The sequence below is a fragment of the Phoenix dactylifera genome, chromosome 5, assembly GCF_051530095.1.
Source record: "Phoenix dactylifera cultivar Ajwa chromosome 5, Ajwa_hap1_PhDact_Kaust_v1.1, whole genome shotgun sequence".
Taxonomy (NCBI): domain Eukaryota; kingdom Viridiplantae; phylum Streptophyta; class Magnoliopsida; order Arecales; family Arecaceae; genus Phoenix; species Phoenix dactylifera.
Genome location: NC_143194.1, coordinates 33,895,907 through 33,920,852, shown reverse-complemented (window position 1 = coordinate 33,920,852; position 24,946 = coordinate 33,895,907). Strand labels below are relative to the sequence as shown.

The 24,946-nt window shown below is 38.5% G+C and overlaps 3 protein-coding genes across 6 annotated transcripts; all 3 read left to right on the top strand.

The window, feature by feature from the left end:
• Positions 1 to 2,450: 2,450 nt before the first annotated feature.
• LOC103723055 (heavy metal-associated isoprenylated plant protein 28-like) lies at positions 2,451 to 3,665 on the top strand. The gene is made up of 3 exons (XM_008813849.6): positions 2,451 to 2,639; positions 2,780 to 2,855; positions 3,034 to 3,665. Exons 1-3 carry the CDS (start codon positions 2,634 to 2,636, stop codon positions 3,390 to 3,392), a joined length of 441 nt encoding a protein of 146 aa, XP_008812071.3. The 5' UTR covers positions 2,451 to 2,633; the 3' UTR covers positions 3,393 to 3,665.
• Positions 3,666 to 6,731: 3,066 nt separating this feature from the next.
• On the top strand, positions 6,732 to 10,582 carry LOC103699504 (large ribosomal subunit protein uL24c-like). 2 transcript variants are annotated; one of them, XM_039129187.3, is made up of 4 exons: positions 6,942 to 7,414; positions 9,659 to 9,697; positions 9,887 to 10,117; positions 10,235 to 10,582. In XM_039129187.3, the coding sequence occupies exons 1-4, from the start codon at positions 7,082 to 7,084 to the stop codon at positions 10,349 to 10,351; spliced, it is 720 nt and encodes a 239-aa protein (XP_038985115.3). In that variant the 5' UTR covers positions 6,942 to 7,081; the 3' UTR covers positions 10,352 to 10,582. The 2 variants fall into 2 exon arrangements, with proteins under 2 accessions (XP_089787055.1, XP_038985115.3); XM_089930929.1 differs by lacking the exons at positions 9,659 to 9,697; positions 9,887 to 10,117; positions 10,235 to 10,582 and adding an exon at positions 9,111 to 9,351 and having other exon boundaries at positions 6,732 to 9,025.
• Positions 10,583 to 13,100: 2,518 nt separating this feature from the next.
• LOC103723056 (Hydrolase-like protein family) lies at positions 13,101 to 24,638 on the top strand. 3 transcript variants are annotated; one of them, XM_008813850.5, is made up of 11 exons: positions 13,101 to 13,775; positions 17,685 to 17,829; positions 20,602 to 20,669; positions 20,849 to 20,919; positions 21,047 to 21,316; positions 23,050 to 23,213; positions 23,303 to 23,358; positions 23,465 to 23,517; positions 23,980 to 24,148; positions 24,263 to 24,360; positions 24,442 to 24,638. In XM_008813850.5, exons 1-11 carry the CDS (start codon positions 13,622 to 13,624, stop codon positions 24,544 to 24,546), a joined length of 1,353 nt encoding a protein of 450 aa, XP_008812072.4. In that variant the 5' UTR covers positions 13,101 to 13,621; the 3' UTR covers positions 24,547 to 24,638. The 3 variants fall into 3 exon arrangements, with proteins under 3 accessions (XP_008812072.4, XP_088578635.1, XP_088578634.2); XM_088722509.2 differs by having other exon boundaries at positions 13,741 to 13,860; XM_088722508.2 differs by lacking the exon at positions 13,101 to 13,775 and adding an exon at positions 14,039 to 14,234.
• The last annotated feature ends 308 nt before the right edge of the window (positions 24,639 to 24,946 follow it).

The window sequence follows — 24,946 nt, the reverse complement described above, 5'->3', positions numbered from 1 at the left end:
GATGCATCAGGTACTTCTGGGTGATGAGCCTGGCCCGAGTACAGCACCCTCTCATTCGGATCCAGCACCCTCTCATTCGGACGTACAGCAGTACACGCGTCGACGATGGCGTCATAGGGATTGATGATGGAGCCTTTGTAATCTTTGTAAAGCCTTTGATATTAATGAAAAATATATATTTTTGGTACATTTACGTGTAATCTTTGTAAAGCCTGGCCCGTTCTATTTTACACAAATATAACAGTGCACATAACAATCAATCGGACAATGCGAAGACAGATATTTTTTGATTTATATTGATGATGGAGTTTCACAGAGAACATCCTCATGATCTTTCAACATTTTAAATACATAGCTAACATAACTGTTGCTTATCAGAAAATCCGCCTCAATCATCAAAGGCAAACATTTAAATACATAGCTAACATACAACTAGATTCACTGACCCAAAAACAAGAAAGTGAGATGGTGCAATCAGAAGTTCTTCCCCATGATACACTTCACAAGGTCTAAGATGCGAAAATAATCATAAACAAGAGATGAATGTTTACCCTCCAGCCCATCACGACTATAGCGGTTGCTACCTGAAAGATTATTACATGGACTTCCACCAATAACCAGATCAAACCCACCAAATGTGTTAATCATCTGCTCAAGCTTGTCACCGTTAAGTTCTTGTACATCAGAAAGGTCTATTAGTTCCCCTGTGTGCTAGGATTGCTCCCACCAGCTCTTAAGTATGTTTCTGTTTACATCTGAAATCTCAACGGAAACAACAGTCTTCATATGTATTCCCAGCTGATGGAGAGCCACCTCAGCACCCCCAATACCCGAAAAATGCGAAGACAGATATTTTTTGATTTATATTGATGATGGAGTTTCACAGTACATGACTCTAAGAGCCCAAAAAAATTTACAACTTTCAAAAATTGTACATATATAAGAGCCCAATTTCTTTCCTCTTAATGCAAAAGGGCATCCACACTTCTTTGTCCCACAGGCAGTCTTTATTCGCTTTTCTTTTTTGGTTCGGTACGTCCCACCCCTCTCACAACCTAACGTAATTCTGGGTTTCTTAGAAATGGTACCTGCATCGGATGATTTGATTACAACAACAAAACCATTTCGCCTCCCAGCTTCACGACACCAATTACACAAGTCCTCTCTACTCTTGAAGATCTATACATTAAACAATTTATGTAAGTACACAGTTGTAAAAATAGCTCGCTAAACTATTACAAAATTGCACAATACATTATAATACCTCGTAAGTTGTAAATTCGCTTGTGTAATCCAGTACAAATTCTGATCCAATTATACTCGATTCGGTTGTAGCATAGCCCTACATATAAAATAATTTATCACCAAGAATTAATGAATCAGAGGATCTGTTCGGCACAAAATTCAGCACGGCACGCGATTTGGCACCAGAAGGCTTCTGTTCGGCTGCACAGTGCCGAACAGAAGCCTTCTGTTCGGCAACCCTCAACCGAGCAGAAGGCTTCTGTTCGGCACTGTGCAGCCGAACAGAAGGCTTCTGTTCGGCGATCCAGTGCCGAACAGAAGGCTTCTGTTCGGCACTGTGCAGCCGAACAGAAGCCTTTTGTTCGGCGATCCAGTGCCGAACGGAGCACGAACCGTGAAAAAAAAAAATTTCGAAACAAGGTGGAACACGTACCTTTGCGGCCGATTCTTCGTCCCAAATCACTAGTTGCTTGTCCATGCTTCGAATGGGGCTTAAATCTCCTTCAAAGATCGCCTAAACGATGTAAATGGATCGAGGGGTTTAAGGGGGGTTTGAGGGGGGGGTTTTTTTTTTCTTTTCAAAACGAAACGGAGGAGGAGGAAGGGGGGTGTATGAGAAAATTTCAAGGGCAATATGGTAATTACACTAAAGGTTAGTTTGGGTATTTTTTTTTTGGTTTTTGGGGGAGTGTGAGCAATAGGGGGGGTGTATATAGAACTACCCGACAGGGTCGGTTACGACCGCCCCGCTCGTTGGACTGCCACCGCCCGACGATCCTCCTTTTCCTGCGCCGGCTGTCCGCATGTCAATCCACCCAATAGGTTCTCCCCACGTTTTCTTATACAAGCGTTCGACTTGCTTTTTTGCTACGTGTTGCATTTATATTGCTGGCTTTTAGTATTTTGTGTTTGGCAGTGCACCTCCTCTCCCTAGATTCCTGTGCATTGTACTGTTGGCGCGGTTCTGCCGTTCTGGCCCACGTACTTTCCTTGCAACTTTCAGGAAAGTAACGGACCACTTGCTAAGGAATCAAGGTAACGTGGCACGTACTGATTGGTTTAAATGTTGCTTTTCTTGGAAAAATGGAGAAAGGCGCCTTAATATAAGATACTGTCGATTCCGTTGATTTTGTCTTTTTTTATCTATTTGTTCACTTGACTGGCGGGTGTAAGTCTTTAAGAAATATTAAATCTGTGTCATACTCTCCCATCTCTCCACCATTAGGGACGCAAAGATCACGCTATGTCCATCTATATATAGCCGCACGCAGTGCAATGGCTTGCACATCAAGCCTATTGTTCCCAACCAAGAATAGATAGCTTTCCTCTCGTAAGAAAGTGTTAGAAAGAGAGCTGCAACGAGCAAGATCTCAGAAGCACAAGCCAAGATGACGGTAAGCCCCTGCTTCTCTTTTCCTTACCTTCTTCTCGCTATCAGTATCTTATCATACTAAATGCTTGTGGAGGCTAGGCCTGAGCAAGTCGATGATAGTCTTCTGATGAGATATATATATATATTTTGGTGGTTGCACAGATAGTTGAGATGTGCGTTCACATGGACTGCTCTGGATGCGAGAGCAAAATAAGGAAGGCACTTCTTAAGTTGGAAGGTATATATAGCCAATAACCAAACCAAACTTTTGCTGCTGGGGAGAAATTAATTAAGAAGTTCTCTTCATTTTTCTTATGCAGAGTAACGAAAAAATTATATATCATGCTTCTCTCTTCTTATTTAACTATTTCAAATGGTCCTCGGACTTACCATATCATTGTTCTTTTGTGTTACAGGGGTGGATGATGTGCACATAGACATGGTGCAGCAAAAGGTGACGGTCACTGGGTACGTGGACCAGAAGAAGGTGCTGAAGGCAGTGAGGAAGACGGGGAGGCGGGCGGTGCTGTGGCCCTATCCCTACAACGTGGAGTATCGGACCTACGCCCAGGAGTACTACCACCAGCACTACCCCACCCCGGCCCACCACCTAATCTTCAACTCCAAACCACACTCCTACAACTACTATAAGCATGGGTACAACGATTCTGACATGCATGGCTACTACCAGAACCCGACATACTCCCACATCGTTGACGAGAGGGCCCGGTCCATCTTCAGTGATGATAACCCAAACGCCTGTTCCATTATGTGAAGATATCTTGTGAAAATATGAGTGTGTATGTGTGTATGTGTATATATATATATATATTAGCCGCCCGACTTGGCCGGCCGCTTACCTAGTCTTACAATTTTGGGGGTTCTGTATTGAAGGGTGTACATATATATATATATATATATATATATATATATATATGGAGAATCCCATGCTTTTAGTATGATGAAAAATAAATATTAGTTCGGAGAAAAAAAATCTGCATCGCTGCCTTGTAATTTGGAATTATTCTAATGTAAGAAAGCCTTCCTTTAGTTGTTAAAGAAAAAAAAGTACACAAAGCTCGTATATGATTGTTTGTTTTTTTTTTCCACATATTATTATTATTATTATTATTATTATTTGTCCTTTTGTGTATGGTCTGATCAGCCTTTTCATCTTGGGATTTCATCGGTTATAAATGGCCTCATATTTCATACTTGATTCAATAAGAAAAAAAAATCCTTCAAACATGCTTAAATTAATAAAAAAAGGTGCAAGTAGGGTGTGAGTCTCTTTTCTTTTCTTAATGATTAAAATTAAGTTACATGATCTCTATTTATATAGTGAAATTTAGTTAGATTCTTCTTCAACATTAACTATCTTCAGCTACTTCACCTAACCTTTCAGTGTTGTGAAATAAAATACTTAATCAGGATCTTTTCAAAAATAAAAGAAAATTTTCACTTTGATTAGCCAATTTTGAGATCCGAATGATAGAAATTTTCCATGATTGCTAGATGCCTTGTTGTTGATCCACAGTAGGCTTAGATAAGGCCTCCCATGATGATAGTTTTGTGAGGCTTATGTCGGGGATGCTAGAGTAGAATGTGGATGGGCCCCCCTAACTTGCAAAATTAGCCTGTGGTCTTTGCCGTCCAAGCGATCTTCTAGCCACTTAGTCACTTAGAAAGCTTCATCCAAATTCTCAGTTTAGGCCATAAGCGTGTTGTTGTGGGATGGGGTTCCGAACTTTAGTCCCACATCGGCAAATCAGCGAAAAGGTTTGTACCTTATAATGAGGAGGCCTAAAAACTTTTTCTCACGAGGGCCCTTTTGTGGGACAAAACCGTGAGAAACGCCCAAGCCCCCTGTACGAGCTCCGCGCCTGCAGGTGGGTGCGCACCCCGTGCGAGCTCCGCGCCCGCGGGGCCTAGAGCGGAAAATACCTCAGGAGGGACGCAGCCGCTTCCCCTGCTCGGCCGGTGTGCGGGCTGTTGCTGGGGTGAAAATCCCGCAATAGATGGCGCTAGAAGGAGGGCCCCGGCCACGCACAGACCTTCCCGCTGGGGGGCTGTGTTGTGGGATGGGGTTCCAAACTTTAGTCCCATATCGGCTAATCAGCGGAAAGGTCTGTGCCTTATAATGAGGAGGCCTAAAAACCTTTCCTCACGAAGAATCTTTTGTGGGACAAAACCGTGAGGAACGCTCAAGCTCCCTGTACGAGCTCCGCGCCTGCAGGTGGGTGCGCACCCCATGCGAGCTCCGCGCTCATAGGGCTCAGAGCAGACAATATCTTGGAAAGGACGCAGCCGCTTTCCTTGCTCGGCCGGTGTGCGGGCTGTTGCCGGGGTGAAAATCCCGTAACACAACACGTATCATCCTGAATCTTTGGACGAAGTTCATTACAAAATGACTGACCAATTGGTTCGAGGCAGAGTTTGCTAAACTAATATCGGAGGCCGTACCAGCCAACAATCATTTCGATATGATTCGGATCCGTACGATGCCATTATGGGGTATATCGAAAATAGGAAGAGGAAGAGGGAGGTGAGAAGGAGAAAAGCAGGGGAAGGAGAGAGGGAGGGAGGAAGTGAGAGAGGAAGGCAAAGGGCCTAGAGTAAAACCTTAACCTTGAACCTCCATCCTCAGGGCCTACCGCCAGCCTGACTTCGCCGACCGGACCCGGTCCGAGTGGAATCTGAAAGGGTATCCGGACTCCGGGATTCCAGACGGGTTACTGAAGGGGATTTTTATCGACGGGTTAGGAGGGGAGCGCCAGGAGTGGATTGTACCGCAGCGGCCGGCTCGGAGGCGCTGGAATTGGCGTTTAGTTGGGAGCCGGCAGCCGGCTGAGAGCGTGAGGAAGGCGAGGTGGGCGGTCGGGTTGGTGGGCCGGCGAGGGGAGGTGTGGGTTTTGTGACGGGGCCCCGGAGGAGAGCGGATGCGATGTGAAGCGGAGGACGAGGGAGTTGCGGCTGAGGCGCAAGGAGCGGGGGTTTGGTGGTGGTGGTGGGGATGCTGCCGCCGGCAGGGAGTTGTTGAGGAGGGAAGGCAAGGAAGGGGAGTGGGGAGGATGGTAAGTTGACCCAGGACCTTTTGTGCTATTTGCAGCACTTGATGACCGTCGTGAGAAGATGGACGGCCATCAAAACAAGATATATTATGCATGATACATAAGGCTACCTTTTTTGATGGCACAGAGGATTCATGATCGATTAGTTTTAGGAAGCTTGCAGTGCAAATGAAGTCTGCAGTGCAAATGTTCGAAGAATCAATATTGGAAGAAGGAGAAGAAGAGGAGCGACAATCAAGGATGTTCAGGCAGGGCTGGCTTAGGGATATATTTGAAACCCAATCAATTTTAACCAGTTTTCTAAAAAGAAAATCGAAACCGAATCAATTAATGATAAAATCTGCTTGAAACCAATCCACAAAATTTAGTTTGCTTCAATTTTGTTTATCGAATTGATGTTTAATGAGTTGGACTAAATAGGCATAAAAATTCCATTTTATATAGCATTGATACAGAATAGACTAGGCTAACTCTAAACATTAAAATTTTATTTTATATAAAAAATAAAAATTGATATATATATATATATATATATATATATATATGGATATAGGGTCGATTTGGTTTGGTTTGAATCAGTTTTTTAAAAACTCCAATTGCAATCAATCCAAATTTTTTGACTCAAATCTTTCTCGAATTGGCACTAATCCGAATTTAAAACAAATCGGTATAAATCGAACCAAAGAGACCGGCTTAGGTCAAGTTTATGGTTTAACTGATTTTTTCTAACAAAAATCTATTCAAATGCTGGACAACAAAAAAAGATGGTCTAGCCAACACTTTTATTCGTCTTTTAGTAGACATAAGTAGCGTGCCACAATGCCATTCACATTTGTTTCAAGGATATATCCACATTCCTCTTGACCGCTTCATGGAGATCTCGAAGGTGTCAAGCAACTAAAAAACGTGGCGAATGTTTTTTCAATCAGCTGCTACAGACTTTTGGCGAATAAATTTTTGATAACGTTAGTAGTTAGGAGGATTGCTGACGCAACCAAACCACGAACAACGTGGGCATATTAGTGATTTAACCCAGGCAGAACAAAGACAAGCGGGGAGGGGGGCAAGGGGAAGGGCATTACCCCGTCGCCTCGCTAATCTTCCCCACTATAAAGAAAAGGACACGCTCTCCCACAGCTCCTTTTCGGGCCCTCAAAAGCAAGAAACCCCGAGAGAGAGAGAGAGAGAGAGAGTCTCAGCTCCCCTCTCCCTCGTGCTCCCATCGGATGATACATTCGTGAAGCCCCGGAATTTCCCCTAATCCCCTGCCAAACCCTTCCCTCCCTTTTCCTCTCTCCTAACTCGCTTTTTTTTCCCCCCTTTTTTAATCCCTTCTTTGCTTCGGAAGCCCGCCGATCCCGCGATCGGAACCCTAGCCTTTACGTCACTGGCGATGTCGCCCGGCTCCGACCGGTCCTCCACCAACTGCATCTTCCCCCGCCCCGCCCGCGTCGTCCGCGGCGAGCCTGAGTGCGTCCCGGCCGCCCCCTCATCGCCGCCGCCGCGCGCCCCGATCTCTTTCTCGGAACCCCCCGATCGGTCCCCTTCCCCCGTGGAGAAGCCGGCTTGGAATATGCCGCCCAATGGCTCCAATGAAGCAGGCCCCGTCATGGGGGCCGATTCCTGGCCACCTCTCTCCGAGTCTACCTGGGTTTCTCCTAAATCATCGTCTTCAGATACTCAAGGTCATCCAATGCTGGCAACTTACAAGTATGATAAAGACAAGGTAAGAGAGATTCTTGCAAAGATGTTTATAGTGCATGAGTATCCTTTTAGGATGGTGGAACATCAGTTCTTTGCTTTATTCTGTAAAGCTCTTAACCCAAAATTTGAACTAATAGAGCGGGTTACTTTGAGGAATGACTGCATGAAAATATTTGCAATTGAGAAGCAAAAGTTGAGGTCAATGTTAAGAAATGTTGATAGAATTAGCTTAACGGCTGATTTATGGACCTCAAATCAAACAATAGGATATATTTGCATCACTGGACATTTCTTAGATTCTGAATGGAAGTTGCAAAAGAGAATTTTAAATTTTTGTAGCTTGGCACTTCCCCACACGGGAATTACTATTGCTGATTGTATTCTTCAGTGTCTAACTGAATGGGAAATTGAAGATAAGGTTTCCACTATTACATTAGACAATGCATCTTCGAATGACACAGCAATCAAGATCTTGAGGGATAATTTTGCAATCAGGGGAAAGCTTTACTTCAATGGAAAAATATTTCATGTTCGTTGTTGTGCACATGTTTTGAACCTAATGGTACAAGATGGTTTAGCAGAAATACGGGATGTAATTGAGAATATCCGCGAAAGTGTGAAATATCTAAAGATGTCTCCTTCACGACTTCATAAGTTTAATGAAATTGTTAAACAGTTGAAGTTGTCGACCTCTAAAATTCTTCAACTTGATGTGCCTACTCGATGGAACTCAACATATGAAATGCTAGAGTCAGCATTGGAGTTCAAACCGGTGTTTTCAATATACAAGGAAAGAGACTCTAACTATAAATGGTTACCATCCGAGGAGGACTGGATACGAGCTACAGAGGTTTCACAATTTTTGGAAGTTTTTAATGAAGCCACAGAAGTGTTCTCAGGACGTCAATATCCAACTTCAAATTTGTTCCTTATAGAAATTTGGGAAGTGAAGAAGAAATTAAATGATATGTCCTTCGATACTAGAGATTTTGTGATGCGCATGACTCGAAGAATGAATGAAAAATTTGAGAAGTATTGGGGAGACTGTAACTTACTAATGGCAATTGGAGCAGTTTTGGATCCTCGCTATAAAATGTGGCTCATTATATTTTGTTTTCCAAAAATTTATGGTGTGGATGTTTTTCAACGCCATATTGATGATGTTCGTGAAGCTCTAGATATGCTCTACAAGGCATATGTATCTTCAGAGGGACAAATAAATGTTAGTGCTAGCAATATCACTAGTACCTCCTCCAAACTGAAAAGAAAAAGAAGGGCTGATGTTGACTTTTATATGTGGGCTAAACAACAACGGGATGTTATTCCTACAAACAAAACTGAGTTGGACATATATCTAGAAGAAGATATTTACAGGCCTAGTGATGAAGGCTATGACAAGTTTGATGCTTTGAGCTGGTGGAAAGCCAACACCCTAAAATTTCGCTATCTATCAAAGATGGCTCGGGACATACTATCCATTCCTATTACTACTGTTGCTTCAGAGGCTGCATTTAGTGCTGGAGGTAGAGTGCTTGATCAATATCGTAGCTCTTTGAAGCCTGAGACTGTACAAGCTTTGATTTGTACTAGAGATTGGTTGCATCATGAGCTTGGATTGGAGCAGTCATCAAATGTAAGTACCATTTATAGTATTTAATATATCTTTTAGTACTTAGTTTTTCAATTTATAATTTCTGGTTTTTTTGTTTAATTTACAGGTTGATGAAGAGTTTATGCAATGGAACACAGAGACTGGTCTAAACTAGACTACTTGAGAACTTGATATTTATTATGTTTATTGTGTTTCTTGAACTCTTTTGTAGAACTTGATTTGTATGGGATGTTTTTTAGTTTGTTAAGGTTTCACTTAGACCATTTAAATTCTTTTTGATTGTCATTGCCTTTGTGCTTGGATGTGGTTAATACATAACTTGATCATTTTTCCTTTTCTAAGCATAACTTCAACATTTTTTGAAGATTGTACAAGTTTGTTGCTATAAGAAGCTGCTATGTTATGAAGAAAAGTATTACAGCTTTCCTCTCTGGCACCTCAGATAGGGAGTTTAATGGGATAACATTGTGTTTTAAGGATATTCCATCTGTCACCTCAGATTGTTCTGGAATTGGTTGAATAAAGAATGTACCAAAGGTTAATGCTTGCTCTTTCTGATTATTTCTTATGTACTATACCCTTATGATACATACATTTTACTATTCATCTTATGTGACTGCAATTCTAATATATTGGACATTTTGTGGTATACAGATCAATTTTGTGGATAAGCCATGCACAATTGTTATGAGGGTTAGTACTTCAATTCTTCTTTTACATCTTGTGTTCTCATTTTTTCTGAAATATAATTATTTAAATCTAATATTATATTATGTTAGATACATTGTCATTGATAGTTCTATACGATGTATAATGAGCTACAACTTCCTGAATGGAAATATGTAACTGGCTTTAAAGAATATTAGTGTTCTTTTATTGCAGCTTCAACGTTGGGAGCGTAAGAAATGTAAACCAAACAGCCTCCCCATATTGCATAAGATGCATGTTAATGTTGGCGACACTGTGAAAATTATCTCAGGTCATGAGCAAGGCAAAATTGGAGAGATTACTCGGGTTTTCAGGCATAACAGTACTGTGATTGTAAAAGACATGAACTTGAAGACAAAACACATGAAGAGTAGAGAACAGGGTGAGCCAGGGCAGATTGTGAAGGTAGCTTTGCTCCTAATGGAATTATGGTCTTGAATTTCCTAGTTTGTTCTATTTGTTCCTTTTCTTCTGGCATATCTTATTTGAGCATAAATTGCACTTCAAATCTTTGTTAAACAGATTGAAGCACCTATTCACAGCTCAAATGTGATGCTTTACTCAAAGGAAAAACAACTAGCGAGCAGAGTGGGGCATAAAATCCTTGAGGATGTGACCTCATTAAGACTGGTGAGATAATTGACAGTGCAGAGAACTGAAAAAGTGTGATTAAAGAAAGAAAGAAAGAAAGAGAAAAAAAATCCGCTTAATGTGAAGCAGCTGAAGTTCTCTTCATGAATGTGCTTGTTGACTCCATCGCATATATTTTTAATTTCTTGCACTCACGTTCACAAATATTTTGTTTCAAGTTGTGTTTTCAACTCTATTCCAAAGTTCCCTTCAATAGCATATTGATATCACTTTGTTATACCTTACCATAGCCTTTACTTTTTCATGGACATGTTTGCATTCTAGTTACAGACTGAAAATCCAGTTACAGTCTGAAATGCCAGAAGATTTGAGCTCTTAGTCTGGTTAGTGCAGTCAATCTAGGGAAAGAGTTTAAAAGAGATTGATTTGGCCAATTGAGCTTGAACATTAAAATGCAAACATTATAAACATCTGGACTGTGCCATTCCAGAACTTCCACAATTGCATCCCACTGGCTCTCTGATCCAAACAAAACCCAGCTTGTTAGGTAGCACAAAGCAATACAAATAGAGGATATACTGAATTGCTCACTCCCACAAAGGACTGTATAGAGTATATACAAATAGAGTTTTTTAACATACTGGATCTTTGTTATCGAGCCCGAGGCCGAGCTTGTTATTGAGCCCGAGCTCGGAAGCCCAAGCCCGTGCCTGAGTCATTGCTTTGCCAAGCAAGCCCGAGCTCGAGCCCAATACCGAGCTCCGTACCAAGTTCGAGTCCGAACTTCTGTGAAATGAACCGAGCCCGAGCCTCGGGCTTGGCTCGGCCCGTTAACAGACCTAAGAATTGCTGATGCTTTGATGGTCTCGTGGGGAGAGCTTTTAATTTGAGCCCTGCGAGTAGCTTGCACTGGTCTTGAACGCGGAACAAAGATGCCGTATGGACTTACAGCATTTCTCGTGGGACCTAATTTTTATGATGTAAACATGGTATGGTTGACGTATCACTACTGTTTATCTACCAGCAGGGTTTATAGAGAATAATCCTTTGATTTGATTTCATGAAGGTGATAGATGTACTTATCACGCCAAGCTCCACAAGTTATATCTCAAATTGGCTTGCTATAATATTTCCAAGTATTTTTATCATAGGATTAGTGTTACGAGACAAAAGTGATGGCAATGAGGCCTCTCTTCCTCTTTTTTTTTTTTTGGAATAGTTATGCAAAAAAAAATTAAACTATTTGAGAGTTTTCGACTAAATTTTAATTTAGTGCAACCATGACATCAAACTTTTAAATTTGTTCAATTTGGATCTTGAATTTTGTTTGGCTATCGTAAAGAAATTGTTATGCAATGTTATGTGACCAGCTTATATAGCAGAAGAGGATGATGCCTCATGTGATATCACGTGACAAATTCATTATAATAGTCAGACGGAATTCATAGTCAGCATCTGAATTAAATGAATTTAAAAATTTGATAACCTGATTGCACTAAATTAAAGTTCTAAAGAAACTTGAAACTTTCCTCCTCAAATAGTTCAAATTTTTTTGAATGATTATTCCTTTTATTTTATGTTAAGAAAAATATTTTTTATTTATCTCTCTTGGAATACCAGCTTATATGACAATGTTTTTTGTTTTTTTTTTTTCACTCGTGTTTTTTTTTTTTTTTTTGGTGTGCTCATGCGATGATTCTAAACAAATCTCCTCTCCGGTGTACACCTTCCACCAAATTTGGCATGATAGCCACGTAATAAGATGCAGTGCTTGGTGTCCTCCGCTTAATTTTATGTCAAAAAATTACAGAAGCTCCATTGCTGGCTATGGGGTTCGAACCCATGCGTACTTGTGTGCAGAAGATGCTAAGTTTTCCCCTTAAGATTTCTGAAAAGTGGATTTAACAATAATACAACCAAGCATATATGAATGCAAGTTTATAGAAGAAACAATCTTTACTCGAGCCGCTTCAGCATGCCAGGGTCAAAATTTCCTGTATATTTTTTAATGATATCATGTCTCGCAATGCATACAAGATTGTAGCATGTGGAACTTTTTATTGGGGGTTCAACGTTAGTATCTTCCCGGCATTTGACTATTCACTAAACCGTAAATGAGTAGGTGATGTGTTGACTTTTTGTCTCCCATCCTCTTCAAATATTTCACAGCTTTTGGCACACAATCAAACATTAATTTCTATAAGATTCCGTTGGTCCATCTATCTAATTCAGATCCTAACTTTTATACTGCAGGTTTGAAAAAAAAAATATAGAATGAACGTAGTTTGGTTAATATAGGGCCATTCTAGAATGAACAGTTCAATTCACCAATTCTATAAAATTTAATTTTTAATTAAATGAGCAGCTCAATCCTACTTGAATTTTTTATTAAATTTAAATTTTTCGACCTTTTTTCTACTATAATAATAATAGTAATTATAATATTATTTTTTTTTGTGCTGCAAGCTAATGTTTCATGTACATGCCCACTCATTATCAAGTATCAAAAGTAATTTCTGTAGGACAAAGAACAAGTATTTAAAGCCATTTCAGTAGAGGTCAATCATTCTAGAGGCACTCTTTGTAATTAAATTAACAACTCAATTCTACTTAAATTTTTAATTAAATTTAAGTTTCTCGACCTTTTTCTACTATAATAATAATAATAATATAAGCATATTTTTTTTTTTGTGCTGCAAGCTAATGTAACATGTACATGCCCTCATTATCAAGTAGCAAGAGTAATTTTTGTAGGACAAGGAACAAATATTTAAAGACATTTCAGTAATGGCCAACTATTCTAGAGACAGAGGAAGCTGTCTAATAGGCCCTAAAATATATTATTTTTATTTTTTTATATATTCGTACTTAAATTATATGATCATTCGCTTTTTTTTTTTTTTTCAGTGCAAATAAAAGAGAGGTGATAAGGCAAAGAGTTCTTGCCGGCGGCGAAGGTTGGCGTTCCCGCAACACAAAGCAGACCAACCACAGCTGGACTGGAAATAAAGAGTACGAGACCAACAAGAGTGCTCTCTCGAGAGGCCAAAGCGTCGTCGTTATCATCTCTTCCCCTCCTCTCACAGGGTGGCGCGTGGAGTTCAAACCTCAGCTTTTCCGCCTGTGCTCGGAGATGGTAGGAAATGGGCGGCGATGGCGACGACGCGCGGTGATGTCATAAGAGAAACCGAAGATCCGAAAGGGACGAAAAGGTTGCAAAAGGAGGAAAAAGAAACAAAAGATCGCTCTGCTAAATTGCTTTTTCTCCAAAGCAACGATATTCTTTTTGTATAAATAAATATAAAAGGAGAAGATTGGATGGCGTGCGCGCTATCATCGCTAGCTGCCCATCGGTGTAGATATTGCGGCGGCTCGCCCCGGATCAAGACCAGGAGTGGTGGCCACGCGTCCTCCTTGCTCGGCCCGTCCTCCGCTCTTTTTGGGGATCCTCTTTCTTCCAGTAATTTCGCAGGTTCTCCTTTCTTTCCCTTTTCTCCTTCATTTGCGCTCTTCTTGATTGTTTGTGGAAAATGGATCGGTAGGGTCTCAAATCGTGGGTAATTCCATCTTTTTCCTTTTCTTGATTCTTTGTTCTGGGTGATGAAGTTTCTTGATTGGCCGTTTAAGAATCTCGTAACAATCTTGATTTTCTTGAATTTTTTAAACTGGAAAAGATGTATCGTTGAGTTCTTGCGATTTTTTATGTCTTGCGGAGGTCGATGATTTTGATATCCTGCGGGGTATATTTGTGATTCAGCCTGGGGTTTGTGTTTTTCTTCGATCTTCTCTGGCTTTTGGAAAAGAATTTAGCCGAATGCTTCGATGGTGATTCGTTTTTGCAATGTCGAATCTTTTTAACGATCTTCGCAAATGATGAAAAGCAGAACAAAGAGAGAAGAAACTTGCGCAGGACCGTTCCCCATAAGCATCGGTAATTCTAGCAAAAAATTAAATATATGCGTGAAGTCTTTGTATCTATGAATTGTTAATTCCTTGGGCACTTCCATAGGCTTTGTACGGGGCTCTAAGAGCTAAGTTACTCGTAACCTTGTGATTTCAATCCAGAATATGGTCAGACCACAACATTTGGAATGATTTAGTTCCATATATGAAAAAGAGTGCATGATAGGATTATGCCATGTGCTAGAGTCAGTTCACAATAAGGTATTGCAATCCCGGGCTTTTGTTTATCTTCATCTTAAAGATCCACAACACATGTTGGATTCACTTCTGTTATTCATGTTTGACCTAACTTTTGAACCTTAGTTCCCTGAATTGGAAGCAGCTACTGAATGAGGGAAGCAGGGCGCAGAGCTGCCTAGGAATCATATGTGCAAGACAATTTCAAAAGTTTCTGCTCATCCTTTTATTACATGTCAAAAGGAAATTCTTGAAACAAATATTTGAAAAAATGGTGGACAATCACTATTATTTTTACTACTGAAGTTTGATTGATACTGGTAAAATCAATCAAACGAAAAATTAATTAAAACTTCAGCAAGTGGGTGCAAATGTGGGTGTAGGGCGGGTGCAAATGTGGGTGGAGGGCAGGTGCAACACCCTTAGTAGGAGAGCCCCCCTGTTACTGAAATATGGACCCTCCAGAATCTTTCCCACCTTTGCATATGATTCAGGATTGGCCTCCAGCACACTGATTTCATATGACAGATTCAAATCCTCCTGGAAAATACAGTGAACTAGGATGTGACTAATACTTTTATCTTGTGCGAAACATGCTTCCCTTGAAGCTTTTGCAACCTCATGACCTCTATCAATGTCTTAATAAAGCACCTAGGTTATATGAATAGATGACTTCATTACCCCAGCAGTGATAAAAGTTATGGAGGGACTTGTGATGAATGTGTGACTGTGCTCCGACCACCAAATTCTTAAGTTCTCCTTGGCACTGCAATTTTACATATAAAATCACACGGTCAACTTTCACGTCCATGAAGAATCATGTAATTCTAAAACTTTGTTGCTGTGTTTCATTCTGTGGGATTCAGCCATAGTTGACTTTTTATTTTGCAAGGTCAAAACAGATGAGGAAATTGGTCTATAAGTTCCTGGCCACCAAACTACTGACTTGTTTAAAAATTTATGTCTTCACCTTCTGCAGTACTTGTTTTACCATGAACTAAACATTATGGCAAACTATTCTTGGGTGGATGGCTATTGTATAATGAATTATGTATCATTTAGCAAGAACATGTCCTTTTAGGTTGAACAATGGGAAGGTTCGTAGCCTTTTGATGCATCTATGACTGATATATGATTTTGTAAGCATTTTGATGCTGGATAGCTTGGGGAACATGATCCACTGGGTCTTTGGGAGCTTATGGTAATTTGAGCTGAAATAAGGGTTGCCGTGTTGATGGTTCATATTTGAAAATTTGGCAAAATTTACTACCAAGGTTGGGATCCTAAGAGAAATTGTTATATGAAATAAGTTTTGTATAAGCTTTTTTGTGTTTGGATTGTGAAGTGACAATGTTTCAAGGCCTGTAATTGAAGGAAAGATGGATTGGGAATTCGGATAGAATAGACTAAGGCAGGCTAATCTTTCATCAAAAGTTTGTTTGACTAAGCAAGGAGGGATTGCATGTAGCATAATGTGAGGAATTAAAGTTCAATTATGATTTAATGAAATATCTGGAAATTGGAGGCTTCAACCTGTATACAACAAGTAGAGAGAAGAAAAGAATGCTTATCAATTAAAAGGGACTTTTGAGAAGAACAATAGGGATGATATCTTGGAGCATTTCATCACCATGAGCCTAGGTATCATATCTAGCATTGAAAATATGCATGCTCATCCCATGGGGTTACATGTTGAAGAGAAAAGAAAAGAATTTTTTTTCTTTTCTTTATCAGAACTATAACTACCGAAATGAAGACTGCTCCTTTGTGTGAGACTGTTGGTGATGGTTGCTAGAAGACTTCTTTACTTAACGAGGAACTACGACAAAACAAAATGAAATAAAATCACTTGTGATTCAGTTACTTGAAGTGGTGAGATCTCCTATCTTTCTAACACATATCATGAACCACTAATTTTTAAGTTGGAGGCCTTTTGTGAGAATCTCTTTCAAGGCAAACATGAAACTTTTTTAGAGTGGTTGAACTCTAGATTTTCAGACCATCATTTCAAAGAATTGGTGCTATAGTAGCCGCCTTAGTGGTTTCGTCATGAACTGCTATGTTAAGCTTCATTGCAGCACCATACGATGCTTGATCCCCGAGAATATTGGCGAAAACCTGCTATAACAACCGCTACATTATGGGCTCAAGGTGGCTGCTTTATTCCATGGCAAGCTGCATTGGCACCAATTGGACTGGTCTGACAATTATACATCAAATGAACAAATCCAGTGGTTTATTAAAAACAAGGGCCAGTCTACTTCTTTTATGTGCTAGCCAAATGGATAGAACAAGAATCAGAGAGACGAGAGGAAGGTGGCCTAAAGGTGCAAATGATTATTGGAATAAACAACTATCAATTTGTCATTTGACATTTTTTTCTCTAGATTCTAGAGGAGTCGTATCTATTGATGATGATATTTTGTTTGGTAGATTTTGCTGCATGATTGTGGACTTCTTTCTTCTATGGTTGATGTTATGTGATCGGGTGCTTTAATATTATTTTGTTTGGCAGATGATGGTATTATGATATCGATATTGGCATCATTTTATCGTGTTAGGTGGATGATGTTCTTATAACATTGTCTTTATTTTTTTTATTATTTTTTTCTTGAAGTTGATGTAAAATATTGATTTCTCATATTTTGTTAGAAAAAATATTCATATGTTTTAGCAGCCTGCATTGGATTTATTTTGCCCATATAGCGCCCTCTGTGCTCTATCCACCATGAAACCCTTGGCTGCTATGTGCCTGCCATCCACATTTTAATACATTGGATTTTCCTATAATAGCATGATCAGCCACTTATTCCTGTAAAAGAGGTCTAAAATAAAGAAAATAGATATACTTCTTCTGCCAGTTTGCACTCCTTTCAAAGAATTGGAAGAGAAGAAGGTATGGCAGCCATTTTGTAAGGAAAAATTAGGAAAGGAAAGAAAATGTCTTTGTTCGGATCCTCTTCCATCCTAAAATATAATTCCTAGTCAAGCTAGGAGACCCTGAAGGTGGCCAGATTACGGGTGCTGAATCTCTTACTTTTTCCTTCTGTTTCTTACATCTTTGTTCTTTTTGGAACCCTCTTATTCCTATTATCATTCTAAAAATGTTATTATTTTTAGATTTATTCTTTCTTGCTTCTTCGAGGACATATTTGTATTAATTGAATGCTGTTGTGTGGGATCCTTAGTATGGTCGCATGTAGAGCAGGTTCTCATGGTGCAATTGATTCTGTCTGTGCAGGACTGGACTCAAGCAGGGGTGAGTTAAATTTTAGATTTCATGTAATGAGTACAAGCAGGGGAAGTGTCACAGCATCCAAGGATATCTCCAAGTTAAAAAATGGACCTGATCATCTTCTTGTTCTTGTTCATGGCATCTTGGCTAGGTAAACTCATAAACATATATGTGGCAATGTCAAACAGCATATGTGAATGCACATGAGAATTATGGCATTATGTACTTCACAGTTCTGGTAATGTTTTGAGTCTTGTCCTTTATAGTGCATTATTGGCAATGAGGAATGAATTTTTGCACACTAGCTGTCATGTTTGAATAAATTCTCAATGCTATAGCCAGATTGAACGCAACTGCTTTATATGTGTCATGCTTGATACTTGACTTTCTGATGTTTAGGGCTTCAATGCTGGTTTTTTTACGTAGATGCCTGATTGTCTGATGTTAGGTCTTCAATGCTGGTGTTTTACATTGATGTCCTATTCATTGCTTCTACCATCTCTTTTTATCAAACACTAGCCACCAACACTAGATATTGGAACGTAGGCTGCTTTCTAAAGGTTCAAATAATGGACAAGTTTGGTAATGGAAAGATCCACCAAACACAATGTGATCGGCATACATGTATTGTTATCCCACTTACTTGCACAATGTATGCACATAATTTCAAGCAAGGTTCGCTTACTGGGCGGAACCGAATGGTACACCCTATACCGTACTGGTTCGGCACCAGTATCTGGTACGGGAGGTATATCGACAGTCGATATGCCAGCGATCTTGTACCGACATAGTGTTAGTGTGGCACCAATATGGAGTTCGGTATCGAGACGGCGACCTTAATTTCAAGTATATTTGTACATAATTTATTACTTCTACTTATCAATATTGAACATTCAATGTGCATCACCCATCTTGGCTAGGTCAGAGTAAATTTGATGTTTTAATTTTTTTGTTTTAAATGAAAAGCTCATCATTGGTTAATCACCCAATTTCTGTAGAAATGATAATTGCAAGGTAACTTGTGGTTGATGGGATCATTTTGCTTCTATTTTTGGTTGTTTTGATTGTCTGAATCACATGATTGAAAGAAGCAAAGAAGCCTTGTTATATGTTTTGGTGCCTTAAGATATATTTGTATTATTAATCAAATAATCAAGAGACCTCATAGGCATGTTTTTGGGGCCTATATTAGTCATTTTGCTAGTATACCTTTATTACTATAAAATAACCTCCAAGGTTCTCTCATTCTTATTCTGCATGAAATTATTGCAACTTCTCTCTCTCTCATATGTTTCGTCCCTCATCTTTCTTTTACTTCTCATCTTCACTGATCAAAAATTTAAACTAAGTGCTGTACTGCAGTGCACTTGATACAGGTTTTTCTGCAAGACTCAAATGACTATACAAGATTGCAAATGTATATGTTTTGCCTTATTGATGGATGCTTCTTACTATCCCTTGATATTTTCCTGATGCCCCCTATCGAGCATAGTTTCTTCTTTTATGTATTATTGAAATGGACGTACACAAAGATAATGGACAGCAAGATCATATATTATATGCTAGATCAATCATATTCGATGTGTTGAGTTTGTTGACATGGATTCTATCTGTTTGGATGTCATGAGTTGATTGAAGATAGGATTTTATTTTGGCCATCTAAGAAGCCTGGATAAAGAGGTGTATGGAAAGTGGATGTATGGAGAGCTTTCAAAGTTAGCAGAGGGAGCTTTTATTTTATTTTATTTTTATTTTTTTGAATGACTAAGACTTGATAATATAAATATAAGCGTTCTGAGTCCAGGCAAGAGACAAAGGCATTGGTAAGATTGACTCCATGCTTAGATGATGCTAGAAAATCATAAGCAGGCTCACAACATGAGAAAATATAAATTCATGATAGAACACTTCGGTGAATAGGAATGAAAATTAAAAGAAAAATGAAACTTACAAAAAACTGAATTGATTTAAAAGTAAAAACAATCAAGAATCTAAAGTGATACAACAAAATTCTTTCGGACCAAACAAGCATAATAAGAATAAACTAGAAACGAATTTTGTAAGAAAAATTAAAAGAAAAAACATTGTAATTATTGCATTTCAAGTGCTAAATGCTATTTTAATGGAGGTTAAGATGGTCAACTTTTCCATTTTATTCAATCATCTTTTTCAGATAATTATGGTTGTGCTGCTCCCAGGCCTGGATGACGTATGCAGAGGGTTACCATTTCGTTGACAGCTGATTGTAGAAAGGAAGCTCTTCAGTATGAAATTCATTGTGACATGATACCCTAAAAAAAACTAGTAGCATTACTAACATATTCAGATAAGGCTGTTGATCTGAAATGTCCTTTGACTTAGAGAAATCTATTGTGCTTTTCTTGACAGATCCCATTCTTTATCAAGATCTCTGTTGTTGAATTATATGCTGGATTGCTGTGAATGTTTTGCACCTTACTGTAGGTGTACGTCAGCCACCTGTGTGAATGCTTTGCTTGTTAATGCATGGGTTGGTAAATGGACTGAGAACCCTCCGTTCCACAAAGGGCAAATGGAAAAAAGGAGGCTAGGGGGATTTCTTGCTGAATCTTGTGACATATTTCTCTACTTTTAAGTGATTTCTCTTAATCTGCTTAGTAAATCCAGAACAATGACTTGGTGATTATGCTTGCAAATGATGAGGTATCTATTCTTACATGTCTTTAAGTACGCATAGAAGGCTGTTTTCTTTCTTTTTTGTAATGTGGTATATTATCTTTCTGCTTTGTGTTATGTCAAATTCATTTGGAGCAATTGTTGTTGTTCTATGTTCTGTGATTTATATAGTTGATTATCTAATTTAAATTTCATGCTCATCAATTGGTGAAACATATTCTGAACGTGGAACATGGGACTTATTTTTCCACTGATATAAATTTTGCAGTCCTAATGACTGGATATATGCAGAAGAGGAATTGAAAAAACGACTGGGGAGCAATTTTTTAATCTATGGTATGATGTGTATACTTTTTCTTTTGTTATTATTATCTGAAACATTTCTAAATCTTTTGTTCTTTCTTACTATCATATCATCCATGCTGGTTCTTTTAATGTTCTATTATCTTCTGGCTCAGTTTATCAAAGGTGATCTCCAGCTTACAACATTTCTTATGATTTTTCCTCCCTTACAGCAAGTTCATATAATGCCTATACTAAAACATTCAGTGGAGTTGATGGAGCTGGAAGGCGATTAGCAGATGAGGTAAGTTGTCGGTTACTTCTCTGTTTATAGTGCTTGAAGTATCTACTTTGGAATGAGATCATAATTTACGGTTTTGAATTTCACTATGTATCACCACTGATGTGATAATGGTGCATTATGTGAGCAGGTATTGAATGTGGTCCAAAAAACAGAAAGTTTGAAAAGGATCTCTTTTCTGGCACATTCTCTAGGTGGTTTGTTTACCAGATATGCTATCGCCATCCTCTATAATCAAGATATCTTGAACAGGAGCCGGCACGAGAATGTTATCAGTTCTAGTACCATAACTTCAGAAAAATCAGCATGCTCTTCAAACTTAGGGAAGATTGCTGGCTTGGAGCCTATTAACTTTATTACTTTGGCAACTCCACATCTTGGGGTTAGAGGGAAAAAACAGGTTCATTTTTGATTGTGGAAGAATATCTTTTATATGCAATCACCATTATGTAATTTATTCTTTATTTGAAGATGTTCTTTTACTTTCATTGTTTCTTTTTTCCTTCTCTTGTGTTTCCCCCTTTTGTCAGTCACATCATGATCCATCAGATGAGTACAGTATTTCTTCTTTCTTTCCTCAGCTTCAAAGTTCTGTATGTAATAGTGTATATAAGGTCAAAACTTAAATTGTTAATTTGGAATATGTGTTTCTTGTGGGATAAAACAGACTTTGTTGCAGAACAGATTGACATGGAGGAAAAATGTCAAAAGGGCTTCGTTTAAAAATTGCAATGGGATAAAATATTATGGAAATCTTAAGATTACGGAACAAAAATCAAAGATCATGTCAATATCTCATATAGGGAGATAATGATAGTTTGTCATATTCTTAAGGATACCTAAATTAGGGATAGAAAATTGCAAAAGTAAAATGAAATTTTCTCCAAAGGTGTCTGGTACAAATTCAGGGAGCACGATCACAAAAAAAGTTCCACATCCATTTAGTCAAATCTCCATATTAAATGAAGTGTTAACTGACCATCCATATCTAGATTTCTAAGTACAAACTAAACTCCAAGGATACTAAATTAAGATCCAAGTCCATTTTGTGATTTTTTTCCTTATTAAGTGAAGCATTAACTGACCACCTTCTACATAGACGTATCTCATTAAGTGCCAAGACCAGATGATGATAATTGCTTTTTAAACCATCTAATGGACTCATTCTGGAGAAAAGCCAAGAAAATAGATGGAACCATCCACTTAAAGACTGTTAATTGCAGGAATATTGCTCATCACCACCACCATAGTACCCACTCAGCAAGTAATATGTGCTCTTTCCAAATGAAAACCTCAAGGAAGACACCACCAGAAAAATGATAGGCATTTTCAGTCTTATATTTTGTATTCCTTATTTTTATGGACCATGTATTGTCTGCTAGGAATATGCATTCCAAAAACCAGGAACTTTTTTCCTAGTCACAGGTTTGCTATTTTCTAGAATCTTGGGCTACAGACTTTTTACCTTCCGCTGTTTTCACTTTAAATATTACTTGTTTTTGCATTTATTACCAATCTTACTAAGGATAATTTTTTTTTTATGAATTATGGTCAAACATCACAAAAATATTTTGATTTGACTCTCTAAAATATTGTCATACCCTTATCCCCTTCCCCCCCTTCTATGTACACATGCACATGAAAATATATTTATGTTGTATAAATTCTTCTTATACACTTCAAGAAGTTGAGATTCTTTTAAGAGGATCCCCAACAATCCATGATCTCAGTTTTCACTCTTCTTTCCTTTCCCAATTCGTTCAACTAATGAAGACTAAATGGTTATATGCTCCGCGATTTCTGGAAGTTTTGCAAACAGGTTTTTTTCCCCCTCCTTCTCCATCTTCTCCACCTAAGTGATGTCAGTGGTTGTCTACATATATTATTGTATTTGTGGCAAGACCAAAGATTAAAAATATCTAGTCAACTAAAATCAATTGGTCTGAATATCATTATACTTTATACCTTCCACAGATCCCTCATATGTATACTTTTGTGTTCTCATCTTAAGCTATTTAGCTTACTTTTCTTCCTTATTGTCTACCCTATTTAAGTAGGTCTTAGATATGGTATTATATTATCTTAATCTGATTGTAGAATTTAAATATGTGATGAATTTATTATATATTTCAGCTTCCATTTCTTCTGGGAGTACCCATTCTGGAAAAACTTGCTCCGCCTTTAGCTCCCATATTTATTGGCCGAACTGGTCGTCAGCTCTTCCTTACAGATGGTAAACCTAGTAAACCACCACTTCTTTTAAGAATGACATCTGATTATGAAGATAACAAATTTATGTAAGTCAAAGCAATCATATGTTTCAATTAGATTTCGTTTTCAAATTTTTTTAGCTGGAACTTACTATAAAATTTGTTCTATCTTGCAGATCTGCTCTTGCCTCATTTAAGAGTCGTACTCTTTATGCCAATGTATCATATGATCGTATCCTTCTATGATCTAATGTTATCATGTAAGTCTTTTAACAATTGAAAGTGCTCAGCATCATTTTTCTTTCCCTTCTGGTCCAGTTTTCTTGAGCTCCATTCAGACATGGTGGGTTGGCGAACCTCTTCAATAAGAAGAGAAAGTGAACTTGTTAAGGTACTGTGATGCGCATATGTTCTGCTGGAACCTTCAAATTTAAATGCAGTCGATGCTTGTTAAAGTAAATCGCTTGAACCGACTATTACTCATACTGGGCAACAGCTTGGCAGAATTTTAAGTGGTTTGTGATCAGGGACGTGAACATGTCAATATTTTTTTTATTTACATGGATTTTTTCCTTGTCATCTTGTCTTGGTGGCGGTCTGCATATGCTCATTGGTATAATCCATAGTATTACTAATAGTGGCCAGTGCAGAGGATATTCTGGTTTAACTATATCTAGATTCCATTAGGCATTATGATCCTAGAGTTCTGTTAGTTAGGCAAACATGAAAAAGCTTCTATTAGAAGTGAGAATACGGCTTAAAGATGATTTTGGAAGCTTATGCATTGAATGACAATATACAAGTTGACAATGACGAGAATATGCCTACTGAGTTTCCCATTGCCTATTTGCAGCCCTCACGCCGGTCTTTGGATGGCTATAAGCATGTTGTAGATGTGGAATATTGCCCCCCAGTACCATCTGAGGGTCCTCATTTTCCTGCAAAAGCTGCCAGGGCAAAGGAAGCTGCCCAAACCGCATCAAACACACAACATACAGCAGAATATTACGACATGATGGAAGGCATGTTCTTTCTGGTCTTGGAAACAATTCAACATCTCAGTAATAGTTAATAAGTTAACTATGTTTGGTTCTTTCAATCCACTGCATCATTTGGTATTTTGAAAATGAAAACAGAAGAGATGATCCGTGGCTTGCAAAGGGTTGGATGGAAGAAAGTTGATGTCAGTTTTCACTCAGCATTTTGGCCCTTCTTTGCTCATAACAATATCCATGTATGTTAACTTTTTGCTACTAGCATTTGTTTCATATCCCTTGTTTTTATCTCGTTGACTGATACATTGTTGGCGATCCAGGTTAAGAGCGAATGGCTTCACAGTGCAGGAGCTGGCGTTATTGCTCATGTTGCAGACAATTTAAAACAACAGGAATCTCATACATTTTTGGCTGCAAATCTATAGGCACTCAAAGCTATATTACTTAAATATATTGTAAAATAACTACATAACTAATGAAATTAAATCATTTATTATGCACATAGTATATTATATTATACACGTTGCTTCTTGCTGAATTATTACTTTTTGTAGGAAAGGATGGCTATTTTTTGAATGTGTTTCTGGTGTGCCAGAAAAAATGGGATATATTAAGTGGACCTGATTCTAACTAGAGAATTTATCGCAATAACCATCGAAAACATCCACTTTCTTTGCGTGGAAGACTAAAGGGACCATAATGACCATATGATAGATAACCTTTTTAGTAAAATTTAGAATATATTTGAAGTTTCTTGTTCCATTACAAGCATTCAGTTTCTTCGAGGAGATAAATCATCCTGCCAGAGAATGCCCTTCTGGGCAA

What these genes read in the sequence shown, in the direction of transcription:
- LOC103699504 (XM_089930929.1), top strand. Translation starts at nt 7,082, where the DNA reads ATGTCGCCCGGCTCCGACCGGTCCTCCACCAACTGCATCTTCCCCCGC. An exon ending in GATTGGAGCAGTCATCAAAT is followed by an intron (nt 9,026 to 9,110) that starts GTAAGTACCATT and finishes TTTAATTTACAG; the next exon opens with GTTGATGAAGAGTTTATGCA.
- LOC103723055 (XM_008813849.6), top strand. An exon ending in GGCACTTCTTAAGTTGGAAG is followed by an intron (nt 2,856 to 3,033) that starts GTATATATAGCC and finishes TTTGTGTTACAG; the next exon opens with GGGTGGATGATGTGCACATA.
- LOC103723056 (XM_008813850.5), top strand. Translation starts at nt 13,622, where the DNA reads ATGGCGTGCGCGCTATCATCGCTAGCTGCCCATCGGTGTAGATATTGC. An exon ending in TGCCAATGTATCATATGATC is followed by an intron (nt 23,359 to 23,464) that starts GTATCCTTCTAT and finishes AGCTCCATTCAG; the next exon opens with ACATGGTGGGTTGGCGAACC. An exon ending in GAGAAAGTGAACTTGTTAAG is followed by an intron (nt 23,518 to 23,979) that starts GTACTGTGATGC and finishes GCCTATTTGCAG; the next exon opens with CCCTCACGCCGGTCTTTGGA.